The sequence below is a fragment of the Lagopus leucura genome, unplaced genomic scaffold (genome assembly GCF_019238085.1).
Source record: "Lagopus leucura isolate 7727_CA_CO unplaced genomic scaffold, USGS_WTPT01 Super-Scaffold_100001, whole genome shotgun sequence".
Taxonomy (NCBI): Eukaryota; Metazoa; Chordata; class Aves; order Galliformes; family Phasianidae; genus Lagopus; species Lagopus leucura.
Window position 1 is genome coordinate 49959725 of NW_024962262.1, and position 25316 is coordinate 49985040.

The 25316-nt window shown below is 37.6% G+C and overlaps 1 protein-coding gene across 1 annotated transcript; it reads right to left on the bottom strand.

The window, feature by feature from the left end:
• Window positions 1-583: 583 nt before the first annotated feature.
• TUBGCP5 (tubulin gamma complex associated protein 5) lies at window positions 584-23815 on the bottom strand. The gene is made up of 24 exons (XM_042867323.1): window positions 23628-23815; window positions 21519-21572; window positions 21326-21434; window positions 19182-19278; window positions 18518-18628; window positions 17885-17964; window positions 16732-16867; window positions 14545-14662; window positions 13791-13880; window positions 13156-13249; window positions 12650-12881; window positions 12222-12424; window positions 11579-11694; window positions 11133-11401; window positions 10029-10227; window positions 8624-8812; window positions 7547-7729; window positions 7186-7270; window positions 6951-7071; window positions 5861-6039; window positions 4944-5069; window positions 4285-4373; window positions 3071-3171; window positions 584-1656 (listed from the first exon to the last, which is right to left on the bottom strand). Exons 1-24 carry the CDS (start codon window positions 23813-23815, stop codon window positions 1610-1612), a joined length of 3216 nt encoding a protein of 1071 aa, XP_042723257.1. The 3' UTR covers window positions 584-1609.
• Between the last annotated feature and the right edge of the window lie 1501 nt (window positions 23816-25316).

Genomic DNA, 25316 nt, shown 5'->3' on the forward strand with positions numbered 1-25316 from the left:
TTAAGATTCAAATCAGAGATAACTGATGGAAATTGGAATTTGCAAGCAGTCAAAATCATCCAGAAGAAATGGACAGGGGGTGAAATCCAACTAGCAGCACTTCTCTCTAAAGAGATCAGAAAATGCTAGACTTTTTTTTTTTTTTTTTTAATCTGAAATTTGAGCAAATAGCTGAAATACCCAAAACCTCACCAAAAACCTCTTTTCTGAATAGATAAATCTTTACTTAGCCACTGCTAGGAGGCCGATGAAAGGTCTTGGCAACATCACAAGGCATACACACCAAAACTGAAGGACTTATTCTTCAGTTAAACAAAAAAGACTCAATAAATAAATAAATAAATAAATAAATAAATAAATAAGCCATAACTTTGCAGGAGCTTGTTGAGATCTCTCGTTTACACAAACCAGCAATATTTACACATGTAAAGTAATGCAGCAAATTCACAGCTCCAAAAACAGCTTTATAACGTGAGCCACTGTTCCACAGCTATTATTAATATACTGCACGTACATAGCAGAAACACCCCTCTAACTTTAGTAAGTTACCACTGAGATTCAAGCAGAAACTCACACACAATGGTCTAATTCCAATTATTTAATCTTTTATTTACTCAAGTAAAAAGGCAAATGGCAGTGATTTTCTTCTTTTAAATGTAGGTGTACTCATGTCAGAATGACAAAATTACAGGGATGTAGCACGGTTGTAGAACAAGGCCCACATCCATCTCTCTAAAAATGTACCCTTATTGGTACAAAATCCTATGATTTGATCAAAATCAATCAAAGTCCTAAGTGTATTGTGATCTACCTCTTTACAAGAAATTAGCTATTAAATGAATGGTTTTGTTTGCAAAAAGCTTTGAAGGAGAATGATCAACTTGTATCTGATGACCTCTGAAACATCTCAGCAATCCAACAGGTAAAAGCAATGTATGTCACACTGTCATCTTCATCATGCTTAAACTGCCAAGTTTACCACCAAAATGAGTATGCTTTCATCATTTAACATCAAAAAATATCAGTATTTTATGGCCTGCAATAATCCAATGAAGTTAATGTTGTTGTTTTTTTAATATCAGGTTATTGTAACAGTCATAATTGTTCCCAAAGAGTGCTTCAGAGCCATTAAGCAAACAAGATAAATGGCTCTTAGCTTCTTTTTTTTCCCCAAAATGAACTCAACCAACCTTTTGAATAATAAGAACTGAGTCACACCACTGCACAGTGCCCTGTGACCTAGTCACAGCTGCAAAATTAATGGAAACAGTAAATCAGCAGTTATTCATAATAATAATAAAACCAAAATATTTATACAGCACAAAATACACTTCATATATTTCAGGCAAGATTGTTCACGCAGGATGCATTTTACAATGCACATTTTTTCATGTTAAAGCATATACATACAGAGAACAATACAGCCACAACCAATACACTTAAATACCTGTACATTATTTACATTTGAAAATACTTTACACAACCCCAAACCATCAGTATAATTTAACTATATACGTTTCAAAATGGAGTGTAAAATGCTTACAGTTAACAAAGGACATTCAACATAAATGCTGCTTTCAGTTGTTCTGCAGCTCAGCAGATTCAGGCACTAGCTCTGTTCCATGCCAGCCATCAGTGACAGAGCTAAAGATTCCACTGTGAATCAAACCATTTTAAAAAGTGAGTATCTGCACTTAGATCAGTCTGCAAACATTCACTGTAATATTCAATTTCATAGTTTAAATGGAAAATACTAGTTTATTTTTTAAATGTTAACACTTCAGGATTTAAGATGCTAAAACATTTCAAATGTTATGAATTTCTGACATTTCTTAGTGATGATTAACTGATAAGAACTGGCAAGAAGTAAGATCCTTTGTTTGAAAGACTAATGGCAGCAAATGGCAGCAAACAGAAAACTGGATAAAAGTGATAAAAGTGGAGGGGAATTATGTGCAGTTAGCCATTCTCACTGACAGTTCTTGCAGACAACCTCTTGTTGGCTGAAGAGCAGCAGTAAGATATAACCCTCTTTTAGAAGCCCATCTCCTTTCCCTATTGGAAAAGGCTGATCTCAGAGGAAAAACAGATGAATGTGCATCTAAAGCTTATCTAAAGCATCCCAGCTAATTCCATTCAGAAGTCACACCCTAGCTCTAACTGGCATTGACAACCCATTTAAGCTAGTATCAGGCTGCAAGTAGAAACACAAATATTCTCCTTCTGCTGTTTCTGGTACTGAGTAACCTCCAGCAGGCAGTCAAGAGCATAAGGGCAGCTGCAGCTAAGGCATCAAAATATTAAAATGTTATTTGTTCAAGCTATTCCCCAGCTGCCACCTAGCAACATCAAAAATGATTGTATATGCTCTTCAGGTCTTTGTTTTAATTACCTATTCAGAAGACTGCTTTGGCTGTATCAGACAAGGGATACAGGCTAAGGGAGCTGGGCTTGTTCAGCCTAGAGATAAGAAGGCTGCAAGGAGACCTCAACTGCCCACTCTCAGTATTTAAAAGGGGATTATAAACAGGAGGGGAATCAACTTTCTACAAGGGTGGACAGTGATAGGACAAGAGAGAATGGTTTTAAGCTCAAGGAGGGAAGGTTCAGATTGGATGTTAGGAGGAAGTTTTTTACACAGAGACTAATGAGGTGCTGGCACAAGCTGCCCAGAGGCTGTGTATGTTGCATCCCTGGAGGCATTCAAGATGTGGCCTTGGGCAGCCTGGTCTAGTGCCAGATCTGGAGGTTGGTGGCCCTGCCTGTGGCAGGGGGTTTGGAACTTGATGACCCTTGGGTCCCTTCCAACCCAAGCCATTCTGTGATTCTGTGATCTTCTCTTCAAGCAAACAGGTAAACTGAAGATAGTTGTCATGAAAAATAAATTATGGTACATATATTCTAAAATTAATTAATTCAACTTATTTGGAAGTAAGGCTTTATGTTTCTCTGAATGCTTCATTTATTATTTTCACAAATTAGACTCTTTAATCTGTACTGACAAATAGATTAAAACTTAAATACATTTTGTGTGACGAGTGCAGGTATATGAAAAGCATCATGTACTTACAGTGAGGAAAAGAGCCTCGGCAGACAGCTTTGTTGAGGACAGTTACAAGAAACATGTGGCAGTTTTTAAAATCAGATTCCATTTTCTCTATGGATTCCATCCTACAAAGAAGTATAAGGGAGGTACACTTACCAGTCAGTCAACCTTACTTATATTTTGAAGTTACCTTCAAAATATAAGCAAAATTTCACAGTGAACAACCAACGTGTTTTTCACACTGCATTCTATCTTGAACTTAAAATATTTCAGTTATATTTGAGTATACCACTCTAGAATCTAAACTGTGGCCAATTTAGACTGGAGTACCTGAACACTATCAGAGTGGCATTACTAGTGGTTTTGTCATCCCCTTGTAAGTATTTGCAGTTACCAGGAGGAACTTTGTGGTTTCAGCTGATGAGAACTACTGTTCTGAGGTACTCAGAACAGTTTTCAGGAATTTCAAGACAGCCATTCCTGGTCCCAAGTGCTTTGGAGCTCTTTGGGCCAAACTTACACTACCAAATAAAAACAAGGACACACAGCAAGTTAAACAGGGCCTCAATCACCCACAGTTTCTTATTACAGAATCACAGAACAACACACAATTGTAGGGGCAGGAAAGCACCTCTGTTTCATCTAGTTTCTATACGAAAATCTTTGGAGCAAATTCAACTTTCATAGACTTCAACATCTCCACATTTTTGCCCTTGAAATTTTGACAAAGGTTTCATAATGTGGACAGTCTAGTGAGAAAAATAATTGGATTTAGATTTACCTACACTTATTTTTAACCTACATTTATTTTTAAGAAAGACAAAAATGTACTGCCTTCTAGAATGAAAGTCATGCAAAACAATCTCGCTTTTCGTGAGCCAAAAAAATGTCAGCAGCTGGCTGCCTATAACTTTAAACAACAAGAAAACAAGATCATAAACAAAACCTATGAGCATCCCATTTTATCACTGCGAACAAATATGGATGAAAACCTCTCTTTGTTGCTATGCTGTACAACCTTTTCAGATACTTTAAAGATACACGCGAACCATACTTGCAATTAGAAAATACCAAATACACACTCAAAGAAGTATATGACACTTGTTATGTTCTAAGATAAATTTCACTTCTATGAAGAAATAGTGATTAGCTTCTGGCATCTACCATTAAACATCTCAAAAGCACGTTTCTGAGCTGTGAAATCATGACTGGGTTTTATTTTAGGTACGTATACTTACTTCCAAGCCCCCAGACCCGCCTGCCAACGGTCTGCAAACATCAACACTAAATTTAAAACTTTCATTATAGCTTCTTTGACAAAGCTCACCTAAAGTAACAGAACAAAAGGAGTAACAATCAGAAAGTAATTGTTAATGAAGGGAATAATCATTTTCATTACTAAGGACACAAACGTATCCTACGCCTTCCAATCTTATCTGTAAAAATGGTCTCCAAGGCGTAATACAAGTCAATACAAGTTAAGATTTGCTTTGTATTTGCCCTCATTCATTTCATGATTATTTCAACGAGGATTAGTCCAGACAGTATATGAGACAGGCGACTGTGACAACAGACATGTCTCCATTTCCTACTACACTAGCGTGAACAATCCTCATTACATTTCCAAGCCTGTTAGTTCAAATACCAGCATCTCTAAAACACAAAGGTATGTAAACTCCAGTAGATAATTTAATTTTATTTTCTCTCCTTTACAGAAAGCTGAGACTTGCAAGGGAAACAATATCAGTGTTAATCCTAAACAAGTTACCACTTCCTCAAGAGGATCTATTTATTACAATGCATGTATGAACTGCAAAATAGGCACAGCATCACTAGTACTAAACTATTTTCATGTCCTGCTGAACTCAGTACATCAGATATTCCATTTTTTACCCACCTTTTCTCTTAGTAAGCAGCGATCATGGATTGTAGATAGGTATCTGTAATGAATCTTTATTAATTGATCTAAATCTTTAGCTTCTTCTACCTGGTGCTGAAATTCCAAGCCAGTACTGTGAAGAATCTTAAAGAGAAAACCACAGTTATTTAAATTCTATGTTGCACACAAATCCTTGTGACTCATTTCCAAGACTTCCTTTTTGAGAGCCAATAATTGCCTGATACATTCACTCTTCCCTTTCCAGTCTCAACCTGGAGGCTCAGCCTCCCAGCTACTACAAAGTAAAAACTCTGAACTCATCTCACAACTCAGTGATATTTTATATACTTTGCACAAGTAGGAACATTATCACTACACACAGGTGGATATTAGCTCTGGAGGAATCAACTTGGACTATATTATTTCATTAAAGGCCAAAAAACAGCAATTGAGTAGATATGAACCTTCTAGATGTTACCTTTATTTTTGAGAAGTAACAAATTTTGGATTTGCCTGGCAGAGATTTTTTTAGAAGAATCCAATTACAAAAAACATCCGCAGCAACACTTTTATGACCATAATAGCTCTTGAGAGATTCTTAACAGCTTAAAGAAGCCTATTTTGGCATGCATTGCACACACAGCTCTGGTACAAACAGCCAAAAAGAAAAAAAATATATATGAAAAAATAATATCCAAAGATCAGTCTGCATACAGAGCTTGTGAAGCATTTTTAGAATTGATTTTAACTGCCTAAGTGAAAGCTGAAAGTTTTTCTAGCTTAAATTTTAGATTAAAATCACCTTGCAGAACAGACATTAGAAAAGGATTTTGCTTTATTAACTTATATCTCTTTGGTCTGGATAGTTTTAAATAAAAAATAACACTGCATTTTACAAGTTCTTAGCATAGATGAAATTATGACATAAGACAAACCCGAGTCATGATGTAGTTGTGCAGACTGTTAACAAAATGCATAAGTTTCACTCTTAAGAGGAACATGCGATGTATTTGTTGTTTTATACTTTCTGTTTGTGGTCCAAATCGAGGAAGTGTTCCATGTTCTAATAAAGTTCCCTCTTTAACCTGTGAGTTTTCTGCAGCACAGACAAGTTCTAAAAATAAAACATATTAAAACCTTTATGAAAACAAACTGTAGCTAAAATGTTACTTAAAATTGATTTATTTCTCATTACTATGCAAGATACGCTGCTATAAGATTTTTCTTGCAATTCAGGTGTTTTATTAAAATATAGCAGCAATATATTGTATTTTGAAAATATGTGTACAATATAATTTGATAAATATGAGAACAGGAAATGCTATTTAAAGGTTCATTATGTACAAAGATAATAAATAAATAAATAAAGTGCATACTATCTCCACAAAGGGGGAAATGCTTAAAACACAAAACCTTATCTGTAAAGTAAAGATAGAAAATCACACACTTTCAGGAACAGAATCTAGCTGATGTACAAAACACAGATGAAGCACCAAACTTTCTGATTTGATTTTCCAGGACATGAATCACATATCAACTTCATATACAAAAGGAAAAGCATCATTACAGTGAAGATTAAGATCTCACCAGCAGATCTCTTTCTACAAACATCAAATTATTAAACTGTAGCTTAAAGTATGTATTCTTATCAAGTTTACTGTTTCAATCTCAATTTCAGTATTTTTTTCATCTTGTTTTCTAAACTTGCTTGCAAGATATTACTCACAAAAAACTTGGGCTATGAGTAGAGGACAGATCTTCCTACAACAGCAAGGTAGGAAGATCATACCTAAACCAACTAGACCTGAATCAAAGTGGCAACAAGAATGCAGGAATAACATTGTTTATGAGGCTGAGGAGATGTAAAAAGCATGTCCTATTTAATATATCTGAATTGTGAAGCTAAAAGAGATTAATATTTTACAGATTTAATCATACTGCTCACTTCAGAAAGCAGCAGACCACTTATATCCTTAGACCCCAGAACAAGTTTTTAGAGTCTCTCTTATTCGAACAGCTTCTTACCGTCAAATCTTAGAACATCTAGACTATACTTGGCCCACTTTATTTGTAATAAGAGCAGAAAAACTTGGTTGTAAATCTTTTGGCACTCTAGGCTTATAACTATGTCCACAGGCCAAGGAACCTAAGAACAGCAGAGGATAAGACAGAGACAGAAAAGGTAAGTCACATTAATACAACACTTCAGATCTATTCTAGAATAAAAACCAGCAGCAATATTAAAGTTACTATACCCTACCTTATAACTTAATGTCAAGCCATCTAGGGTGTGGACAGGCAGTTTCTTCTTTGCTGTATCAACACTTTCAAATGATATAGACAACCTTCACAAGGAAAGAAGTGATTTTATTGGTGGCAATCTAATTCTATATTAGTGGCTACTTGCATTAGAGATTTTTTTTTCACTGTCTTAAACATTGCCTAATTTAATCTGATAGAGCTGTGTTGAAAAGGGGACAACAGCTCAAAGCTTCACTGAAACAGATTCTTGCAATGAATGTGCATTAATTAGTATTGAACTATGCCAGTGAAATGTACTAATACAGGCAGATGTGAAAGAAAATGCAACTGAAGTCTATTTTATAGGATTTTGCATTTACCTTGAGCTGTCCTCTGCATAGCGCTGTCCTACTGCTTCTTGAAGCTGAACATTTAAGAAGGCAACATTCTGCCAAGCCTCCTTTTCTCTAATTTTGTCAAAAATGGATGTATAGAAATCATACATAGTATCTCCAGCTTCAAGTAAGAAAAAGTTTCTCATAGCTTGCAAATATTCTACAAGCCTAAAGAAGGAAAAAAAAAAATATAGAACATTATGTAAGTCTTCATCATACAAGTGCAACCAAACCTTAACAACCCTTCATTATACGTACTGAACAGAAATGTAATGAAATCCACTGCTCAAGAAAACCTCCAAACATGTTCAAATAAAACAAAATAATCAACTCATTTTTTCCTGTCAACTTGAAAGGCATGCTGTCTTCAACAGACGTGATCTCGGCATTCAGCCTTCTTACAGGCCAGGCAATTCTCCAAAATGGCTGTGAGTTTGGCAATCCCGTCCTTTCTGAACACAACTTAAGAGAGTTCTGTGTAAGAAAGGACTTCAAAATGCAGTTCCAGAAGGTGATGATAGTGATACTTCCTTTGCAAAGCATAGGAAGAACAGTACCTCTGCATTTCTTTCAAAACACAACTACAGAAATACATTAAGTACTTAAGGTAGCTTAAAACATGACCTCTTCTGACCACCTAACAGGAATAGGCCATTTTACTTCACGTTGTATAAAAATACTGCATAACAGTGTTTCACGTAGTATAAATTTTTATATCAACAAAACCAAATTTCAGACTATATAAATACATTCTGGCCTCCTAAAATTCATCTTCCAGTTTCAAATGACAAGACTACTAAAAATCCTGTCCAAAACAACTTCCCTGTTTTTCTTCAGTGGGTGTTCAACAATGTATGTGCTGTTGGTTTAAAGCAGATAGACCAAAGTTTCATCGTGACCTTCTTAGACCTCCCCTTTTTTGTTAAGTATTTCCTTGATCATTCAATTAGTACAGAAAGGCCTTTAATTCACATTTGTAGGGTTTTTTTAGAGAAAATTCCTGCTTTTACTTATATAGCATAACATTGATAATTAGAAAGGATAAACACATTACTTTCTTACCTATAATCCTTCTTTAAAGTTTGCATTAGATTACCACAGCACTCCAAGTATTGCTTGTCTATGTGAGGATAAAGGCAAGACCTCAGTGTCAGTTCAAAAGTCTGGCAGGTGACCGATTCTGAGGATCTATCCACACAAACATCCCCACCAGTAAACTTCTCATGAAAGTCACTCTGCTCCAAATATAATCTTAAAAATTAAATATAATAAAAATACTTATGTTAGAATACATGTATATTGTGCAAATTACAGAAGAAAAATGTCATACCTTAGAAAATTTTAATCAAAATTAGAACCTCTACTCAAAAAACAGGATTGCAGAATAAAAGCTGTTTGCAGCTATTAATAGTAACTGTTACATTAGAAGTTATATTATTACTATGTAATGTAGAATTATATTAATGGCTGCAACTGTAATATTGTATATTAGTTTAGTTTCCCCTAATACAGTGACCAGGCATAAGAATACGGAAAAGGATGGCATACTGTAATCACTGCTGAAGGAGTAATTCCAAAGAACAACATCAAGTTTGAACACTATCCAGCTTAATAAACCCTTTCTCATTGGAACTTTAAAAACTATGTTACTGCACACACAGTAGCCAGATGAACTTCCCAGTAAGGAATTTTTTTTTTTTTTTTTAAACCAACAATTTGGGAAAAGTATTAATAAAGTTTGTTTGAGGCACCTTGAGTATAAGATACCTGTATTATTTGCAGGCAGCCTACGTTTGTAAATTATTATTGTATCAGAAAAGGTCAACTTATTATAATGATGTTTGAAAAGCTGCTCAGTAGTTGAATCCAGTGTAAGAAGCCTGGTCCACTGCAGATATCGCCTTGATAGACTGGATGAGTCAGACACTGAATTAACTTATATCTAACTCAAACAAATAGTACCAACGAATGAGAGAAGTGATAGTTTTATCTATTAATAATTATGACTTCTTTAAAACAACTTCCTCTGAAGTCTGAACTGAAAATACAGAAATTGCCAACTAGTATTTAGGAAAAACCTCAATAGCTGTTTCTTATTTGAAATGACAAAAGATTTTTAGAGTGTATATTGCACACAAATTCCAAGCAAGCATATTTACAATTTAGATTTTACCAAAGCATTCATTACTCAAACACTTATTTATGTGCAAAAAAGGTCATGAGAAAGGCTGCATCTATTTACTACACTGATATAAGCAGCCGATTCCTCACTGATTTGTTTTTCTCTAACAAAGCAGAAGGGTAGTATTCATTGAGATACTGCCACTGATTATTGGTGTTCCTCTTTATTCTGTTTGCTTGTTTACTGCAGCAGCAATAAAAATTTGCTTTACCAGATGTCACTGAGCAGAACATTGCTCTCAACAACACAGCAGGAAGACCATTCATCTAGTGGGTATTTACTTACCTGGCGAAATTAATAGCCAGCAGTGGGTCATGGACATCATCCAGTTCCAAGTGCCTTTCTGCTATAGATTGCATCTTTATTAGGCTCTGCTTGGTGGCCTGCTGCTCTGTAATAATATCTGGAACAGATTCCTCCCCGTGCCTCAGGCGAGACTGCACGGATTCCAGGAACAGCGTATACAAACTCTTTCTTTCAGCATCTAAACTGGGCAACGTGTTTCATGGTAAGATTTCATTGTAAGAGAAAATACTGCCTGAACTACAAGACCAACTGCAGAATCTAACATACACTTGATACATTTTAAACAAAATGTAGGCTACTTCTCAAGTAAGTACTTAGAACTAAATACTGCTAAATCAGTGGGGCTAGTCCAATGCTTCAAGTCAGGCATTTGGTTAAACACATTGCTAATTAGAGACTATAAGAGAACTTCTTTCTCATAAAGGCAATTCTCAGCACCTAAAACAACCATGTCACAGAGGGAAAGAAGCCTATAGAGATACCAACATAATTCAGCAATCACTATTAACCCCACAGAAATTGCATGACCAAAAATTGCATTTCATCTCCTCCAAAAAACAAACAAACAAAAACAAACAAACAAAAAAATAAACAACCAACATTGATTACCTGCTACACTATGTTTTACAATCATTGAAAAAAGTAACCTGGCTACAGATACCCATAAAAATGTCAGTATAAGTTTCATCTAGTTATTAGTAAACTTTTTTTTGTTGAAGTACCATATGTCACCTCAAAATTACTCAACTACTGAAAAACAACTATTTATTAGACCAAAACACAGTTTTACTGTTTACCATATTGTCTAATAACAAATGAAATGTTCTGAAAACAAGTTTATGAAAGTTTGAAGCAGTAAGATCTGAAGGGAGTACTTGATCACTGCTCATTGTTTGCTTTGTTCTTCTCACTTGACTGCATTGGAAGAGTAAGTTTTCAATCAGAACTGGAGTTACAAACCATGATACTGACATACAAGGAGGACAGTGAAGTTGTTCCGTAACCACAGAAACACCATTATATAAAATATTCCCATGCTGTTAGTTACCCTATGGATTGATATCCCACCAACCGACAGCTCACCCCTGGATGCAGCCTGCTGTGGAGAGCCATCTTTGCATTGAAGATTCTTCAACAGCTGCATGGATTTTCCAGCCATGATGATTTGCTTTAGCACAGGTTTCAGAAAAGAGACCATAGTGTGTTGCCTGCTTGAAGGGGCCTGATCACTGCCAGAACTGGCACTGGCATTATCACTCATCTTCTCTTCATTCTCTGTTTTTTCTGACACACTATATAACGTGTAGGTAGCATACCAAAAATCTCTGTGATTAACTGGAACGTTTTTGTTCCTGCAGAAAAGAAAAAAAAGAAGGAAAAAAAAAAAAGGCGTTGAATATTTTCCTTTTTAAAAGATGAAACTTCCTTACTAGAAGGTTTATCGCCATCTTTGTTCTATACGCTGCCCTTCTTTCAGAACAATCAAGAAGTTCTTTCAAACTATGAGTGTCCAACATCAGCAGCCCTACCTCTGAATGATGAATTCCTTTGCAGGATCAAACAAATTGCCGTGGACAATCCACTCATCCACTGTCTGTAAGTATGGCCTCACAGTCTCAACCCAGAGAGAGAACAGAAGGGACACCTGAATTTAAAGAAAGAAAAAAAAGCTGAACATTTTTCCAGTAAATATTAAAAGCAACATGGCAAAGTCTAACCCATTAATTGTATGACAGTAAGTTTATAAGATATACTTAACGATACTTAACGATTTTTAAAGATCAAATATTCAACTAAAAATACAGGCCTAGCACTATAAGTGGAGACGTGCATTGTGCAAGTTTCCCTTATTACTTTTGTCATTGCAATCAGACCCAAACAGCACCTTTCACTACTCTCACTCCGACATTCCTTAAATGATAACTGATAGTTGTAACACACCGTGGTTTTATAATGGACACAGTGACATCTACTACATTTTCACTAATGCTCATCTCCTCATTAATCTTGTATGTAGTTTGAGTGAAGTTTCATCAGAAAACAGTAATTCATTTTGGCTACCAGATTTGTCCCCGGTTGCTGAAGGACAATGTACTCAGTCAGCAGAGTGAAAACAGCTTTACCAAATATTCTAGAGTGTGATTTCATTCAGGATGAATGATTTTTGCCTACCGTTTGCTCAGATGCTTCTCCAACGCTGTCATATTCCAGAATAGCTTTGTAAAGAGTATTAAGCAGATGAGACGCTCGTACAACATTCCTGGTGTCAGGTGGCACTTCTGCTACTCCTGTGCTAAAAACCTTGTGAAGTACCTTCAGCTGTGCCAGGCGGGGAGACAGCTTATCTATCACTATCGAAAGTGTGACTGTTTTGTCTGGGGGAAAAAAGATGGGGGGGAGGGGAAAAAAGATGTATAAAGGCAACACGCAACAGAAAATCAAATTCTGGTAATGCTATTCATGAGGTTTTAAAATGAAGAACGGCATCTTTCACAGTTTCAAAATGCCTTCACATAATATTTTGCATGCTTCCCTCATAAAAATTTCCTTCTGTGCCTCCCTCTTGTAAAATATCCCATAAAATTTCCCTTGCACTCTACCTTTGTTGATGATGCATTTTTCAATTTCGGTAAGTTCTTCTTTGAAGCTAATGAAGTATTTGTATAAGGCCCACATAAAAGCTTGGTATGTTCTGAATGGGGCTTCAGTGGTTTTCTTTGGAGTAGAAACATTTTCCGGGCTGTGTCCCATCACCTCATCAATAAACTTCTGCAGTCTAAACACAACTTGACCATACGCAGCTATCTGCTCCAACACAGACCTTAGGCAATTCTAGAATAAAGATATATATGTATATGTATATATATATATATTTCTAATGAAAGCCTAACAATTAAATCACAGAATATTTATCTGAATTAACATGCAATGAAATTCTGCCCTCTTTACTGCTTCATCACATAGAGGAAAAGCCCATTCCACTCGGACTAAACGAAGAACAATTACGGAAATGTTACTTTCCCACAAGCAGGGTTAACTTCCTAGTCCCAAAAACTACACCTTCCTACTGACAGATACATTCAGCTGAGATTCAGAAACAACTTACATGGGTTAAGTGAGTTACAATTATATCGTTCCGCACAACCACTTTTCCATCATTCAGCTGAAATATAAAGAGCTTTTTCACTCCTGAAAGTAGCCTTGAAAAGAAACAAGGATTAATGCTTTTTCTTTGCCTTTATGGATTCACAACAACATTAATAAAAGAATCAGCTCTGCCTTGCTTACATTTCTGTTTTCAAATGAAAGGTGCTCAAAGATCAACTGTAATGCTATTCATACTGTTAAGCTGTTGCTAGAACGAGAACAAAACACTGACACTAGGCAAACACATCCTAAAGTTCCTCTCCAAACAAGACATCTTCCAGCCATGGGATGAATCAAAACCTACTTTGCAAAATTGGACACTATATTAAAAGATTCTAGGGCAAGGTAAGAACAACTTGGTTCTTCTTAACAGTTAGACTTGAGGAATCAATACATACAAGCAGCATTTTACATTTTCTTTGTAAATCTCAATGGTTAAATATACACTAGCAGCATCCGTGTTGTCAGCAACACTGGAAGCTCTGTAATAATTCCTTCTTCAGATACAACTTCAAAGATAAATCTCTTATTTCCTTGAATGAGGATACAAAAACATACAGACTTAAAATGCAAGCTTTTTGATATTGCTCTTACCAAAGAGTTTCCCTTATAACCTGGGTTTCTGTGACTAGTGTTCTCTCTTCTGGTACATATAAAGGATCACTGGTGTACAAGTGGTGGTCCCTAGTAAAATGTGAAATGAAAACAATTTAAGGCCTGAAATCGAAGATCAATAATCTGAAAGAAAAGATGAAACAATACTCTTAAGGCTCAGTTTTGCTCTAATTGTATATGAATAGATACAATGTTCACGTAGACATTTTAAGTCAGAGCTTGTTCCCACACTGTTAAGTACAATACTATGGAAAACGTTCACTATCATCTAGTTGTACACAGCAGGGCAAACAATTAGGTAGGTAATAAGTAATGAATTTGAGATTTTTTTTTATGTTTCTAATTATTTCACTTTCAACGTATGAAAAGTTATGGAGTTAATCTTTCCATTCCAAAAACTAAAACCTAAAAGTAAAGTTTCAATTTCCTGAACTCATACCAGCCAAATTCATACTTTATCTCAAAAGTTTGCTTCTGAAACTGAAACTTCCCCAGGCAACTGCGACCTTTTCCCTGTAGTAATGCACAATTCTTTGTAAACCTTCCGCAGTATTTTTCACATTTTAGGACACAATGATTATTAGTATTTGCAATGTTTGATTCTTTATCAGAGGCAACAGTTACACAAGCAATAACTTTATTAGCTTTATACTTCATAGTAAAGATGCTTAATTAAGTCGTTATTTAGCTTTACGTGCCAGCAAGGAAGATGCAAGTGACACTGTTTTCTCACCAGACTGCAGCTAAGTTGGAATGCAAGTGCAAACTATGAGAAAAACGAGGAGCTCTTCCTGTCCAGTACTGAGGAACGACATGCTGCTCCAGCCAGCTGCGGGCATCAGGCTCACCAACTGTAAAAACACATGACTGCGGTGAGGTATTTTATTTCTACAGGAAATGCCTATGATAACGTTTCCATGTGTTTTTAATAAGCCTATCTGCTCAGCTGCAGAAGTAAAGATCTTTTAATATATATCAGAGTTTTCAACTGCTTACATTTCACCTCGATCACGTGACTTGTGCATCGTGCATTAATTAACTCACACAGAAACGTCTCACCTCCTATTTGTATTCACCTCAAGTACTGTGTTCAGTTTTGGGCACTCAGTACAGAAAGAACATTGAGGTGCTGGAGCAGGTCCAAAGAATGGCAATAAGGCTTGTGAAGGGCTTGGAGAATATGCCCTATGAGGAGAGACGGAAGGAACTGGAGCTGTTTAGTCTGGGGATGAGGAGGCTGAGGGGAGACCTTATTGCTCTCTTCCAGTATCTGAAAGGTGCTTACAGCAATAGTAATATAGCAATAGTGGGGTTGGCCTCTTCCCACTGGTGACAGGACAAGGGGAAATGGCCTCAAGTTGCACCAGAGTAATTTTAGGTTGGATATCAGGAAACACTTCTGTACAGAAAGGGTTGTGAAGCACTGGAATAGGCTCCCCAGGGAGGTGGGGGAGTCACCATCCCTGGATGTGTTTAAAATCTGTTTGGATGTGGTGCTCAGGGACATGATTTAGTGGAGGGTTGTTGGAGTCAGGGTAGTATAGTGAGGTTGTGGTTGGACTTGATGATCTTTAAGGTTTTTTCCAACCTGCATAATTCTACGATTCTCTGTCTTAAAAAACAGACTCAGAGATGTACCTAGTTTTTAACTATTCCTCAGAGAATGCATTTTTATTTCAGGCAATTGTCACATGATATATACACATCATGGTTTTACGATGCTTGGTTATCAGTATTCCACATCATAACATCATGTAGCACACTGGGAGTTAAAGAGTTAATGCTCCAGGTCCAGGTATCTGTCCATGAAGAGAAGAACTATTACATACCACAGAGGACTGTTTGCTGTTCTTTTATTATTTTCACTCAGGAGAAGAAGACAAAAGCCCTTGTAGGTCACCTGATGGATCATCTGGCTCATGTCTGTTGCTCGTCTCATCTCAGCATCAAAATAAGGTATTCAGCTTTTGGACACTCTCTCTCATATTTGATTTATTAGCTTAAATTCTAATTATATTGTATTATATTGTATTATAGTGCATTATCTTGCATTCCAATATCTTATTTAGCAAAGTAGTTTGTTTCTCCTCAGATCGCTGTTGCTGTTTTGTTCTAGGGCCCATTTCTCTACCCTCTTCCTTTTTCCAGAGCACAGATCCATGTGTCCCTCTGTCCTACTAGTCACAGCACTGGACCGAACCAGCCCATAAGCCATTGGCAATACAAAGCAAAGCAGACTTCAAAAAAAAACTGCCAAATATCACCATCTTTATCACACTGTTCCTTTTTGCTATGCATTCAGTACGTTACACAAAAATGTTTTTTTTTCTGAAATGTGGTTACTAAGAAAAACATAACTGATCACAGTAGATAACTACTACTTATACAAATTATGCATATTACAGACTTCTTATACAAGATATCACAAATCTAACAATATTCTATGTGAAAATCTACTGCTATAGTTAATATTCTGTGAAACTATTCAAAAATAAGCCACCAGTATTCTAAAGACATAAAACAAATTTTTCAGAAGCGTTTTATACCTAGAACTGAGTCAATCAGTTCTGTTGCCAATTAAATATTATTTTAGCATCCTGATAGTTAATAATAAGCATTTACTTTATACCCATAAAGCTGCATGCTACATCTATTTTGGAAGTTTTCATTTCTGTCATTGAGTATTTATGCTTATTTCCATACAAATAAACAGAAGCCTTCTCCATCAGCATCAACAGAAATTAAATCAAGCTTTCCATGTTGAAAAATTAAACAAGTAAACACTAAAGTGAATTATAGGTCTAAAATGCAGTATCTCACTAAGTATCTTCAGTGTCTCACTAAAGAATAATAAAGCAGTATTTGTTTATAAAATCTGAGTACGTATGATTAGATTAGAAACATTAGTACTTAAACTAACCTTTCCAGGAAACATTAGGTACTGTTTTCTTGTTTGGATCTTGGTCTTCTAAAGGTGTTCTGTCTACTTGAATACCCGAGTCCTCCCTGCTCAAAGGCTGAGTATCATCCTCCTCCTCACTTTCTCCAGACCAATCCTAACAAGGGAAACAAAACCCCACATGTTCCATTACAACATAATGGACAGATCTATACTCTGTTCCTATTGACTTGTTTGTAGCTGAATGTAACAATTTTCTTTCTTTCATTACAAAGCTAATTCAGGACATTAAGACTAACATAACTGTCTCACAGAGACTAGTTTAAATTATATTAACATTAAAGCTGCAAGTTTTAAGTGGAAGAAGCATTTGTATTTATCTGCACAGAAACTGAGCACTGTAGAATAAAACACACGCTATTGACTTTTCAAGCTATATTCCACATGCCCAGTCACAAGAGAAGGCTCTGATGATGATACTGTGTTTTTCAAAGTTACTGATAGAAATTCTCCTACTGAGACTCAAAACATAGCATGACCTGAACTTCCTCTGCTTCTTACTTACCACCAAAACTTGCCACAACACTGGCAAGACTGTAACTTTCAGAAACCCATGTTAGGATGATCTGGGAAAGCCACATATGTTCCATTAATTTCAACCTGCTTGGAAATCTGCTATAGTCCTCACCTCCTCTTGCCATATACATTCTACTTTGATGCTAAGAATTTCACATACTCCTTTATACTATACCTACACTGTAGTTATATAGTATATATACCTATATATACCTATATTAAGTAGGAAAGAGGTCAAAAAAAGTACACAGGCTGCCAAAGAAAAGCAATTTACTTTCTCTGAAACCTTTCAGGGGAATCAGAATTAAGGAGTGGAAGAGTTTAACTACAGAGCTAAAGGAGGCTTTGATCAGTAGCAGGCAGACGAGGCCAGCTCAGTCGCAAGGCTAAGTTAGAGCAGAACGAAGAACAAAAGCATTTCTATTGCTGCTACTCTGAGTATGCTTGAATCTCGTGGTGTCAAGAAAGCAACAGCATGTCAAGGAATCCTTTAAGAATCAACGTAAACAGAGCACACAAGTCAGGGTAATTTAACCAGATCTCCAGCGTACTTCAGAACAGTTTATATGCTCTCCTTTTACTTTAAGAAATTACTTACTGGTGAATCTATGCCTGGGCCAAAGTAAATTTCTTCTCCTTCCAACAAATACTTTCCCCAATCAAATTTTTCTTCCTTTTCTAGAAGAAGTATAAATAAAATAAAATAGTAAGTATCACTTCACTCTGACTTCCTTTGAAAACAAATTCCACAGCTTAAACTACCTTTATACTTTAAATCTAAAGCAAAGACATAGTCATCCACTTAAGGTTACACCACTGTTCTTTTAACAAGGTTATACACTTTCAACATGACACATGAATTGTGATATTGACTACGTATATTCTTTATCTCTGAGTTCTCAATTTTATTGCTTATACACTCAAAATATGCAGCACGGAGTGCTTTCAACACATTTATCTCTATAATGTTACACTACCCTATCCTTCAGTCCTGGAAAAACATGCAAGAATGCAACTTATCACTGACTGTGACTACTCCATTAGCTCAGTGGAGACAGTCTAAATGTGTAACTTACATATGCACAAGCATAGTGGACGATAAACAACAACAAAGCAAGAATTGTCTTACTCTCCTAAAGACACCACATATCCACAATGTGATGTGTCATATTTTAAAAGTAACAAATCACACTTAGAATATATTATATCTTAAACATGAAGCTTACTCAACTGTAATTAGAGCTGTTTGAGATAACCTCTTCATATTCACATTCCTGGAATGGGCTGAAAGTGCATTCAAAACACCGCCGAGGGAATGTGCAGAGATCATTCAAAAAGGAATCTTAAGATGCAAGATTTTCTTTAGGTTAGTCTGAAATATTCTTCTTTCAGTCTACGATACAACACTGCAAACAAATGGGGGATGGTATCCACTCAAACTTAAGCACAAGCCTCATTTTAGGCACTGAGTGAAATAGTCCTACTTCAGAACGCAGGCAACTGGGGTCTCCCTCTGGGAACCTTCAAAGGTATTTACCTTTCCTTGACTACATTGGGAACACAGGAATTTATATTACCAAAGTTGTTTCAGTACATATCCTATTAAGGTGCAAGACAGAGACTGAGGATAGAAACCAGCTGTCTGCCTTTGAGCGTGTAAGAGCTCCCAAGGTACTTTGCTGGCTGGAGAACTCAATTATGGAATGCAACACAAACAGGAGGTAGGAAAGGTTATTTGCAGACTATTTGAAATGTACACATTGTAAAAAAGACAATCAATAGTGCACCTTGATGTGATGGGAGATAATAAAATGGAGAGGAAAAACAGTGTTCTTATCAGCTTGTATTAACTGAGTGCATCTTTTGTTAGCAACACAAACATCTTGTAAACTTACCTGCTTCTTTTTCTCTTGGCTTTTCCACATAGGTGGTGTTAGATGGAGAATCAGACAAACATAACAGAAGAGACAGTATGGAATAGTGTGTATCTGTCTATAAAACACATTGGAAAAAAAGCCAATTAAAAAGACATTGAAAAGATTTTGGTTAAAAACAACTTCAGCCTATTATCTTTAAGAACACTCACAATTAATTCCCTCACCTCAGTCCCGAACTAAAAAATAAGATCTGCAACACAATATTAAATGTTATCTGCTCTCTTCTGCCCACCAGCTAGCTGATCAATATGCAAATACTATGAAAACACTCTCAGCTGCCTCTTACTGAGCAGCTAATCAGGTGATATGGAAAAGAGATAAGAGGAACCCGGAACTACTGTGAAAGTAAGAAGTCAGCTGAGGCCAGGTAAGTGCACACAGCTATATCAACATGGACAAAAGAAAAGGCCCTGCAGGTATCTAATTTCCCACACTCCTATGGTTTGTTATTTCAAGTGGAGGCTAAATCAAAGTTAGCTAAAAACATTTCACTAAAACTGCTCCATTTAGATATCATCTTCACATCATCTTCCCTCATCTGAAAACCTACACAAAGTGTTAAGGACACATTTTTAACTCTGATATTGTGCTAAAGCAGTTTTGAAACAGGCCTTCAACTAAGCTAGAATATTATAGCAACAGTGGTATTTGGCAAAGATTGGTGTTACAGTCCTAATTCCTAATACTTGCTTAGAGGACAAACACTGCTGTCATTAGTGAGCTTTTTCTTTCTGAAGCAAGATTTTTCATTGGCCTCATTCTGACCTTCCAGAGTTCTTCAGCAGAACGCCTCACATCTAGCCACGTGGATATTCTGCTATCCACATTCCATATGCATGGACTTAAATACATGAAAAGCTCATTGGGAATGTGATCCAAGCCCACTTCCAATAAGAATTCTCAATTTTTTTGTAGAGCAACATCACCCTCAACTAGTGTACATGGAGTATAACATGTTCCCACTGAACATTACTGACCTTTAGGGTTAGTCAAAGAGTTTTGGTAGGTCGTCAACAGAGCCACAAATGAGAGCAGGCATTGCGCTTAGAAGACACAAAACTGTTAAATACCCAATCTTCCCAGTTATGTGACACTGCTGAAAACTAAAAGCAGTTTAACTTCCAAGTATGAGATATATAATATCTCCAGCTGTATTCTATTCACAATTAAAAAAAAAAAAAAAAAGTAAAAAGTCTTAGGATACTTGCAACATTTAGAATGCTTGCTTGGATTTTTGTTTTTATTCGACTCTCAAAATAAGTTAAAGGTTTGTAATTAGAAAAAACCTAAGGAGCACAGTACAGTAACTCAAGATGTGCAAGCTATTGAGGGCTCCACATTTTTTTTCAACAAAGTAGAGGAAAGCTAAAAAAAAAAAAAAAGTCCAAAGAAAGGTATATGACAGCAGTTCAATGAGAAGGAGAATTGACTCCAACTACAAACAGAGCCTTGTATTAAAGAATGACATTATATGGAGCAACACCTCTCAAATTGCAAGCTCAAACCTCGTAACAGCAGAAATTCCCAGTCTTCAAAGGTGAATTTCATAATAAACGACCACAATGGAAAACGCCCAGGGTGAGACAATTTTTGCCATTTCCACTCAGGCCACATCTTAAAGTGCTTTGATACAAACTGTATCGAAGGCCAAAAAAACCCAACCCACTCCAAAGCCACAAATGCAGTCTCATTAAGGAAGCTACACTCCATCACTGCTCCATTTGGGAATAATAAAAATCAAAAGGTTCAGATTCATTACCTAAGGTAAAAATTTGGGCAAAGGGCAAGAATTTCTACTCAGCCAACATCTAGACAAGGGTTCAGCTACATTTGTACAATGCTGACCACAAAACATTTGCTTGGCAGTGAAAAATATATTCTGTAAGTCATGAAAATGAGCACACTGGAACACTGAAAGGACAATAAGACTGCTTCTAAAATAAATAGGGAAACTACAGAATACAACTCTAAAAATACATGATGTGAACAGAAACCACAAACTCTACTGCTAAGCCATCTGAAATTTCCAACATGACATTACAGTAGAAGCCCACTGCATCAAGAAGAGTGCAAAAAGCAGAAGGAAACTGTAACATACGTACTTTTGTTTCTTCTATGCTTGGGAGTGGTGAATTCAGAAATTTTTCTGTTAATCTTTTCCAGCTTGCTGCTTTTCCCAGGTCAGAATGAACTATCAATTTTTCATGTATTCTAATTAAAAAAAAAAAAAAAGTACAAGTAATGCTTCAAAAAAAATTAACTAATCCATTATTAATCCATAAACACATAACTCACCCTTCTATAGTCCTCTCTACTTTATGACTGTTCACATCAAGAAAACGGTGAAATCTGTATAAGAAATCTGTATTAGAATATGCTTGATAAAGCAACTTACGTCAGAAAGAAAATAAAGTCAATTTACACGATGGCAATTTTTTTTTTTTAAATCTTATTTTCTGTTTAACAAAGCCTGCTTAATTCAGCAACATCATTAAACATCAACAAAATTTAATCTCCGTGCCTCTTATCTCAAGGAGGATTAAGGGCAATCAGCCTTAAAGACAGAAAAATGGAACGCAGCTTAAATTTAACCAGCAATTCCAGACGAATGGAAAATTACTGCAGTAACAGCAAAATAAGTAATTAAAGTATGTCATCAGTTAAGTCAAGCAAAGCAAGGAAATAAAAAAAAAATTACTGTCAAAGTCATCTGTGTCAAACACACAAATTATCTGGGACCTGCACCACAAACACAGGCAAAACAAACACCCACATGGAAAGGTCTGTAAATCTAAATGAAACTCCTCTGTAAATGGCAAAGGACAGTGCTGAAAAGAAAAGACAACCTCATCCAAACAAACAAAAAGATAAACAACCAAAAGTAGCATGTATAGGGATAAAAAAACCCCAAACTTGTGAAAGGTACAATAGACTTCACGGAAGACGTCAAAACACAAATAAGATTCTTCAGTTAGGAATAGAGGGAGAATAAACAGGAAATGGGATGTAACAGCACTGAGCACATGAGCAAGATTCAAGATACCAAGAACACAGGCCTGAAAGCTAGCCTAAACTCATATTTACGAAATGAAATGAAAATCATTGCCTCTGAATCAGAGGCAAAAGCCAAGTTTAACCAAGCGAATTTGGAAAAAACAATCTAACATCACCTCACAGTCAAGGTAATGAGCTAAAAAAATCAAACTGCAAGCCTAATAGCAATGCTTTTTAATAACATCATTGAACAGTAAAGACATGCCTGTATTTAGGAAATGAAGATGAACCTTTTTTGTTAACCACGGATCAACTAGCCTGATTTTGGCTGCATCTAAGGCTTTGGAATAAATACCAGATAGAACAACTAGAAATGACAGTAAACAGTGGCAAGCACAAGAACTGGAAGACTTAGGGGAAAAAAAAGAAGAAAAAAAAAAATGTCTGGAAAGAAAAATTTAAAAATCCCATCCATGGCAAAGATAAGTTATTAAGGAGAAAGAAACTTACTAATAAGAATCATCAGAGGTTTTGAGAAACTCTGGGGCCATGAGCGACCTTTAGCCTCAGCATGACCACTGTTACAAGCAATGCTTCTGATGCGGCTACAAAAGGATTAAATGTAGTACTGTGGTATGTAACACAAAATACTTCTGGTAAATAAAAAAAATCACAACGGGACAGCAGTTACACCATATTCCCACATTCCCAATGCACACAAGTGGCCTCCTGAATATCTATCCAAGCTGAACTTGTCAAGCCTCCACACTGTTGTCCAAGAGCTATTCACTGTTCTGTATAAAATAGCCTTATTTGAGCCTACGAGGTGCTGATTCCCTGCCTCACTCAATGCAACGCAGTAATGCAACTGCTTACTTAAAAACTGGATTTAAATAGCAATAAAGCATGGAGCTTTTTTTTGCATAAAGCTCAGCAAGCACATATGGCCCAGCAGTGGCAGCAGCCAACTGGTGGTGAGGGAAACTGGAAACGGGTCATGTCAGGAGTGGCAGCAGACAGTGAAAAGGTGGTTGTGATAACTGGAAAAGCAGCGCGGGGACGTTCAGTAGGAACTGGCTGGCACTGTGACACAATGAAAGGGATGCTGCCAACGCAGGAGTACGGGAGGCAGGTTAAAATACACCATGTTTACAACAAGCTCAGATGACATTCGGCATCAGCAACGCTCCAGGCCGGCAGCTCGCTCCCCTGCTCACCACGCACAGCCATTACTCTTCATTTCCCTGCAACCAACAAAACGCTGCTCACTGAGGCGAGGCCGCCGAAGGGCACCTTCTCCCGCGAACAGCGCAGCAACGGCTCAGCTCTCCTCCGCAGCCGGCCCATAGCGCAGCCCACACACGAGCCCCGGGGCCATGCAGCGGCGCTCCTCAGTCCGCGGGCGCTGACCTGAAGTTGGACCAGGCGAAATTCAGCGCCGTCTGGAACCGGCCGCCGCCCGACTCCTCCTCCTGCTCCTCCTCATCCTCCTCCTCCGGGAGGCCGGTGACGCTGCGGATGAGGGCGCGGACGGTCCGGTCCTGCTCCTGCTCGAAGCGGCTCCGGCGGCCGGGCGAGGCCAGCAGCGGGGCCGCCATCGCCGCGGCGCGGGAAGGGGACCTCGGGGAGGCGCCACGGAGCCTCCTGCCGCACCTCTCGCGAGATTTCGCAGCGACTCCTCACGAGAGCACAAACCCCCCCGTCAGTGGGGGGAGGTGGGAGTTAGGCGGGAAGGGAGTGTGCGCATGCGCAGGGCGGGAAGGGAGGCTGAGCGTGGACGTGCTGAATGGTCGTGTGGAAGTGGGAAGGTTCTGGGGTGTGAAGGGCTCCGGGTATTGTTGCTGAACGGTTCAGAGAGCGTCGGTTGTCTCAGGGTGGTTGCCACCACAACCACAGCTCCGTGGTCGGCGGGTGTCACTTGTTCACAGAAGCATAACACAGGGTGGGTCATTAACTGCTGAATAGCAATCCTAATAAAGAGTCAGGGCTGGCCCACGTTACATAGTTCATTTCAGTAACCCAAAATTGCACGGATCCATAGGGTTTGGAGGGAGCCTCTGGAGATTGTCCGCTCCAACCCATCTGCTGTTGGGCCTGTTTTGGCAGTGAGGAGGGTCTGAAGTCAGAAAAGGGTGCTCCACCACAGAGGTTTTCCCTAGGGTTTTGTGCACAGCGTCTCATCATCCGCCCTGTTGTCATGAGCAGTAAATTGGATTCCAGCCTTTTCATAACCTCCCGCGTCCCCAGCAGGTCCAGCTGTCAGTGAGCTGTCTGCAAGCAGCTGCATCTGCACCTCCCCAACCAAGCATTGCTTTGCATAGCTAGAGAAATCCACTGTGTATATTCTGTAATAGTACAGGGTTATGTGGAAGGAGTGGAGTGATAAATCAGCTTCAGTGTTGTCCTCGTTCTGTGTTAAATGTTCACAGTTATGGCACTGAGCAGCCTACAGCACTTCTGTCCTTCACAGTAGCTTTGTAGCACAGAAACAGCATCCTGAGCATGAGCTTCCTTCTGGAAAGCAATCATCCGAATCAGAGGGAAATGATTACTGACCTTTTACTGCAAGTCCTTCCTTTACTGCAGCTGTCATACCCCATATCCTTTACCGTTAGGTTTTGTTGTGCCTGATTTCACCAACAAATACTGGGTGTAACCTTTCCTCTCTCTCTCTTTGCAGTGAAGAGGAATGACCTTCTTCTTTAGCATTACGACACTGAAACTGGCACAACCAAAGGACCAGCCAGTGGGTCACAGTGAGCAGTAAAAAGGGGCCTTGGAAAGAAGTGTCCCTTTTTAAAATATACACAGTTTATCAACAGAGCAGTACAGCTTTTACATTTTGTTGATACATTTAATGTATTTTTAAAAGGGCATTTCTTTCTGGGGTGTTCTTTTTTTGTTTATTTGTTTTGTTTTGTTTTCCTGTGAAAATACAATAGTCAGTGTAATTTTATATTCCTGACAACAGGAAAATAAGATTGAAATTCTTACAAGTTATATTAAGGAGCACTAGTGCATTTTTATGTAGATAGGCTAAATCTTAAGTTTCAGAGTACGTTTGCAAGGAAGTGATGCTCTCAGTGCACCTGCAGGCAG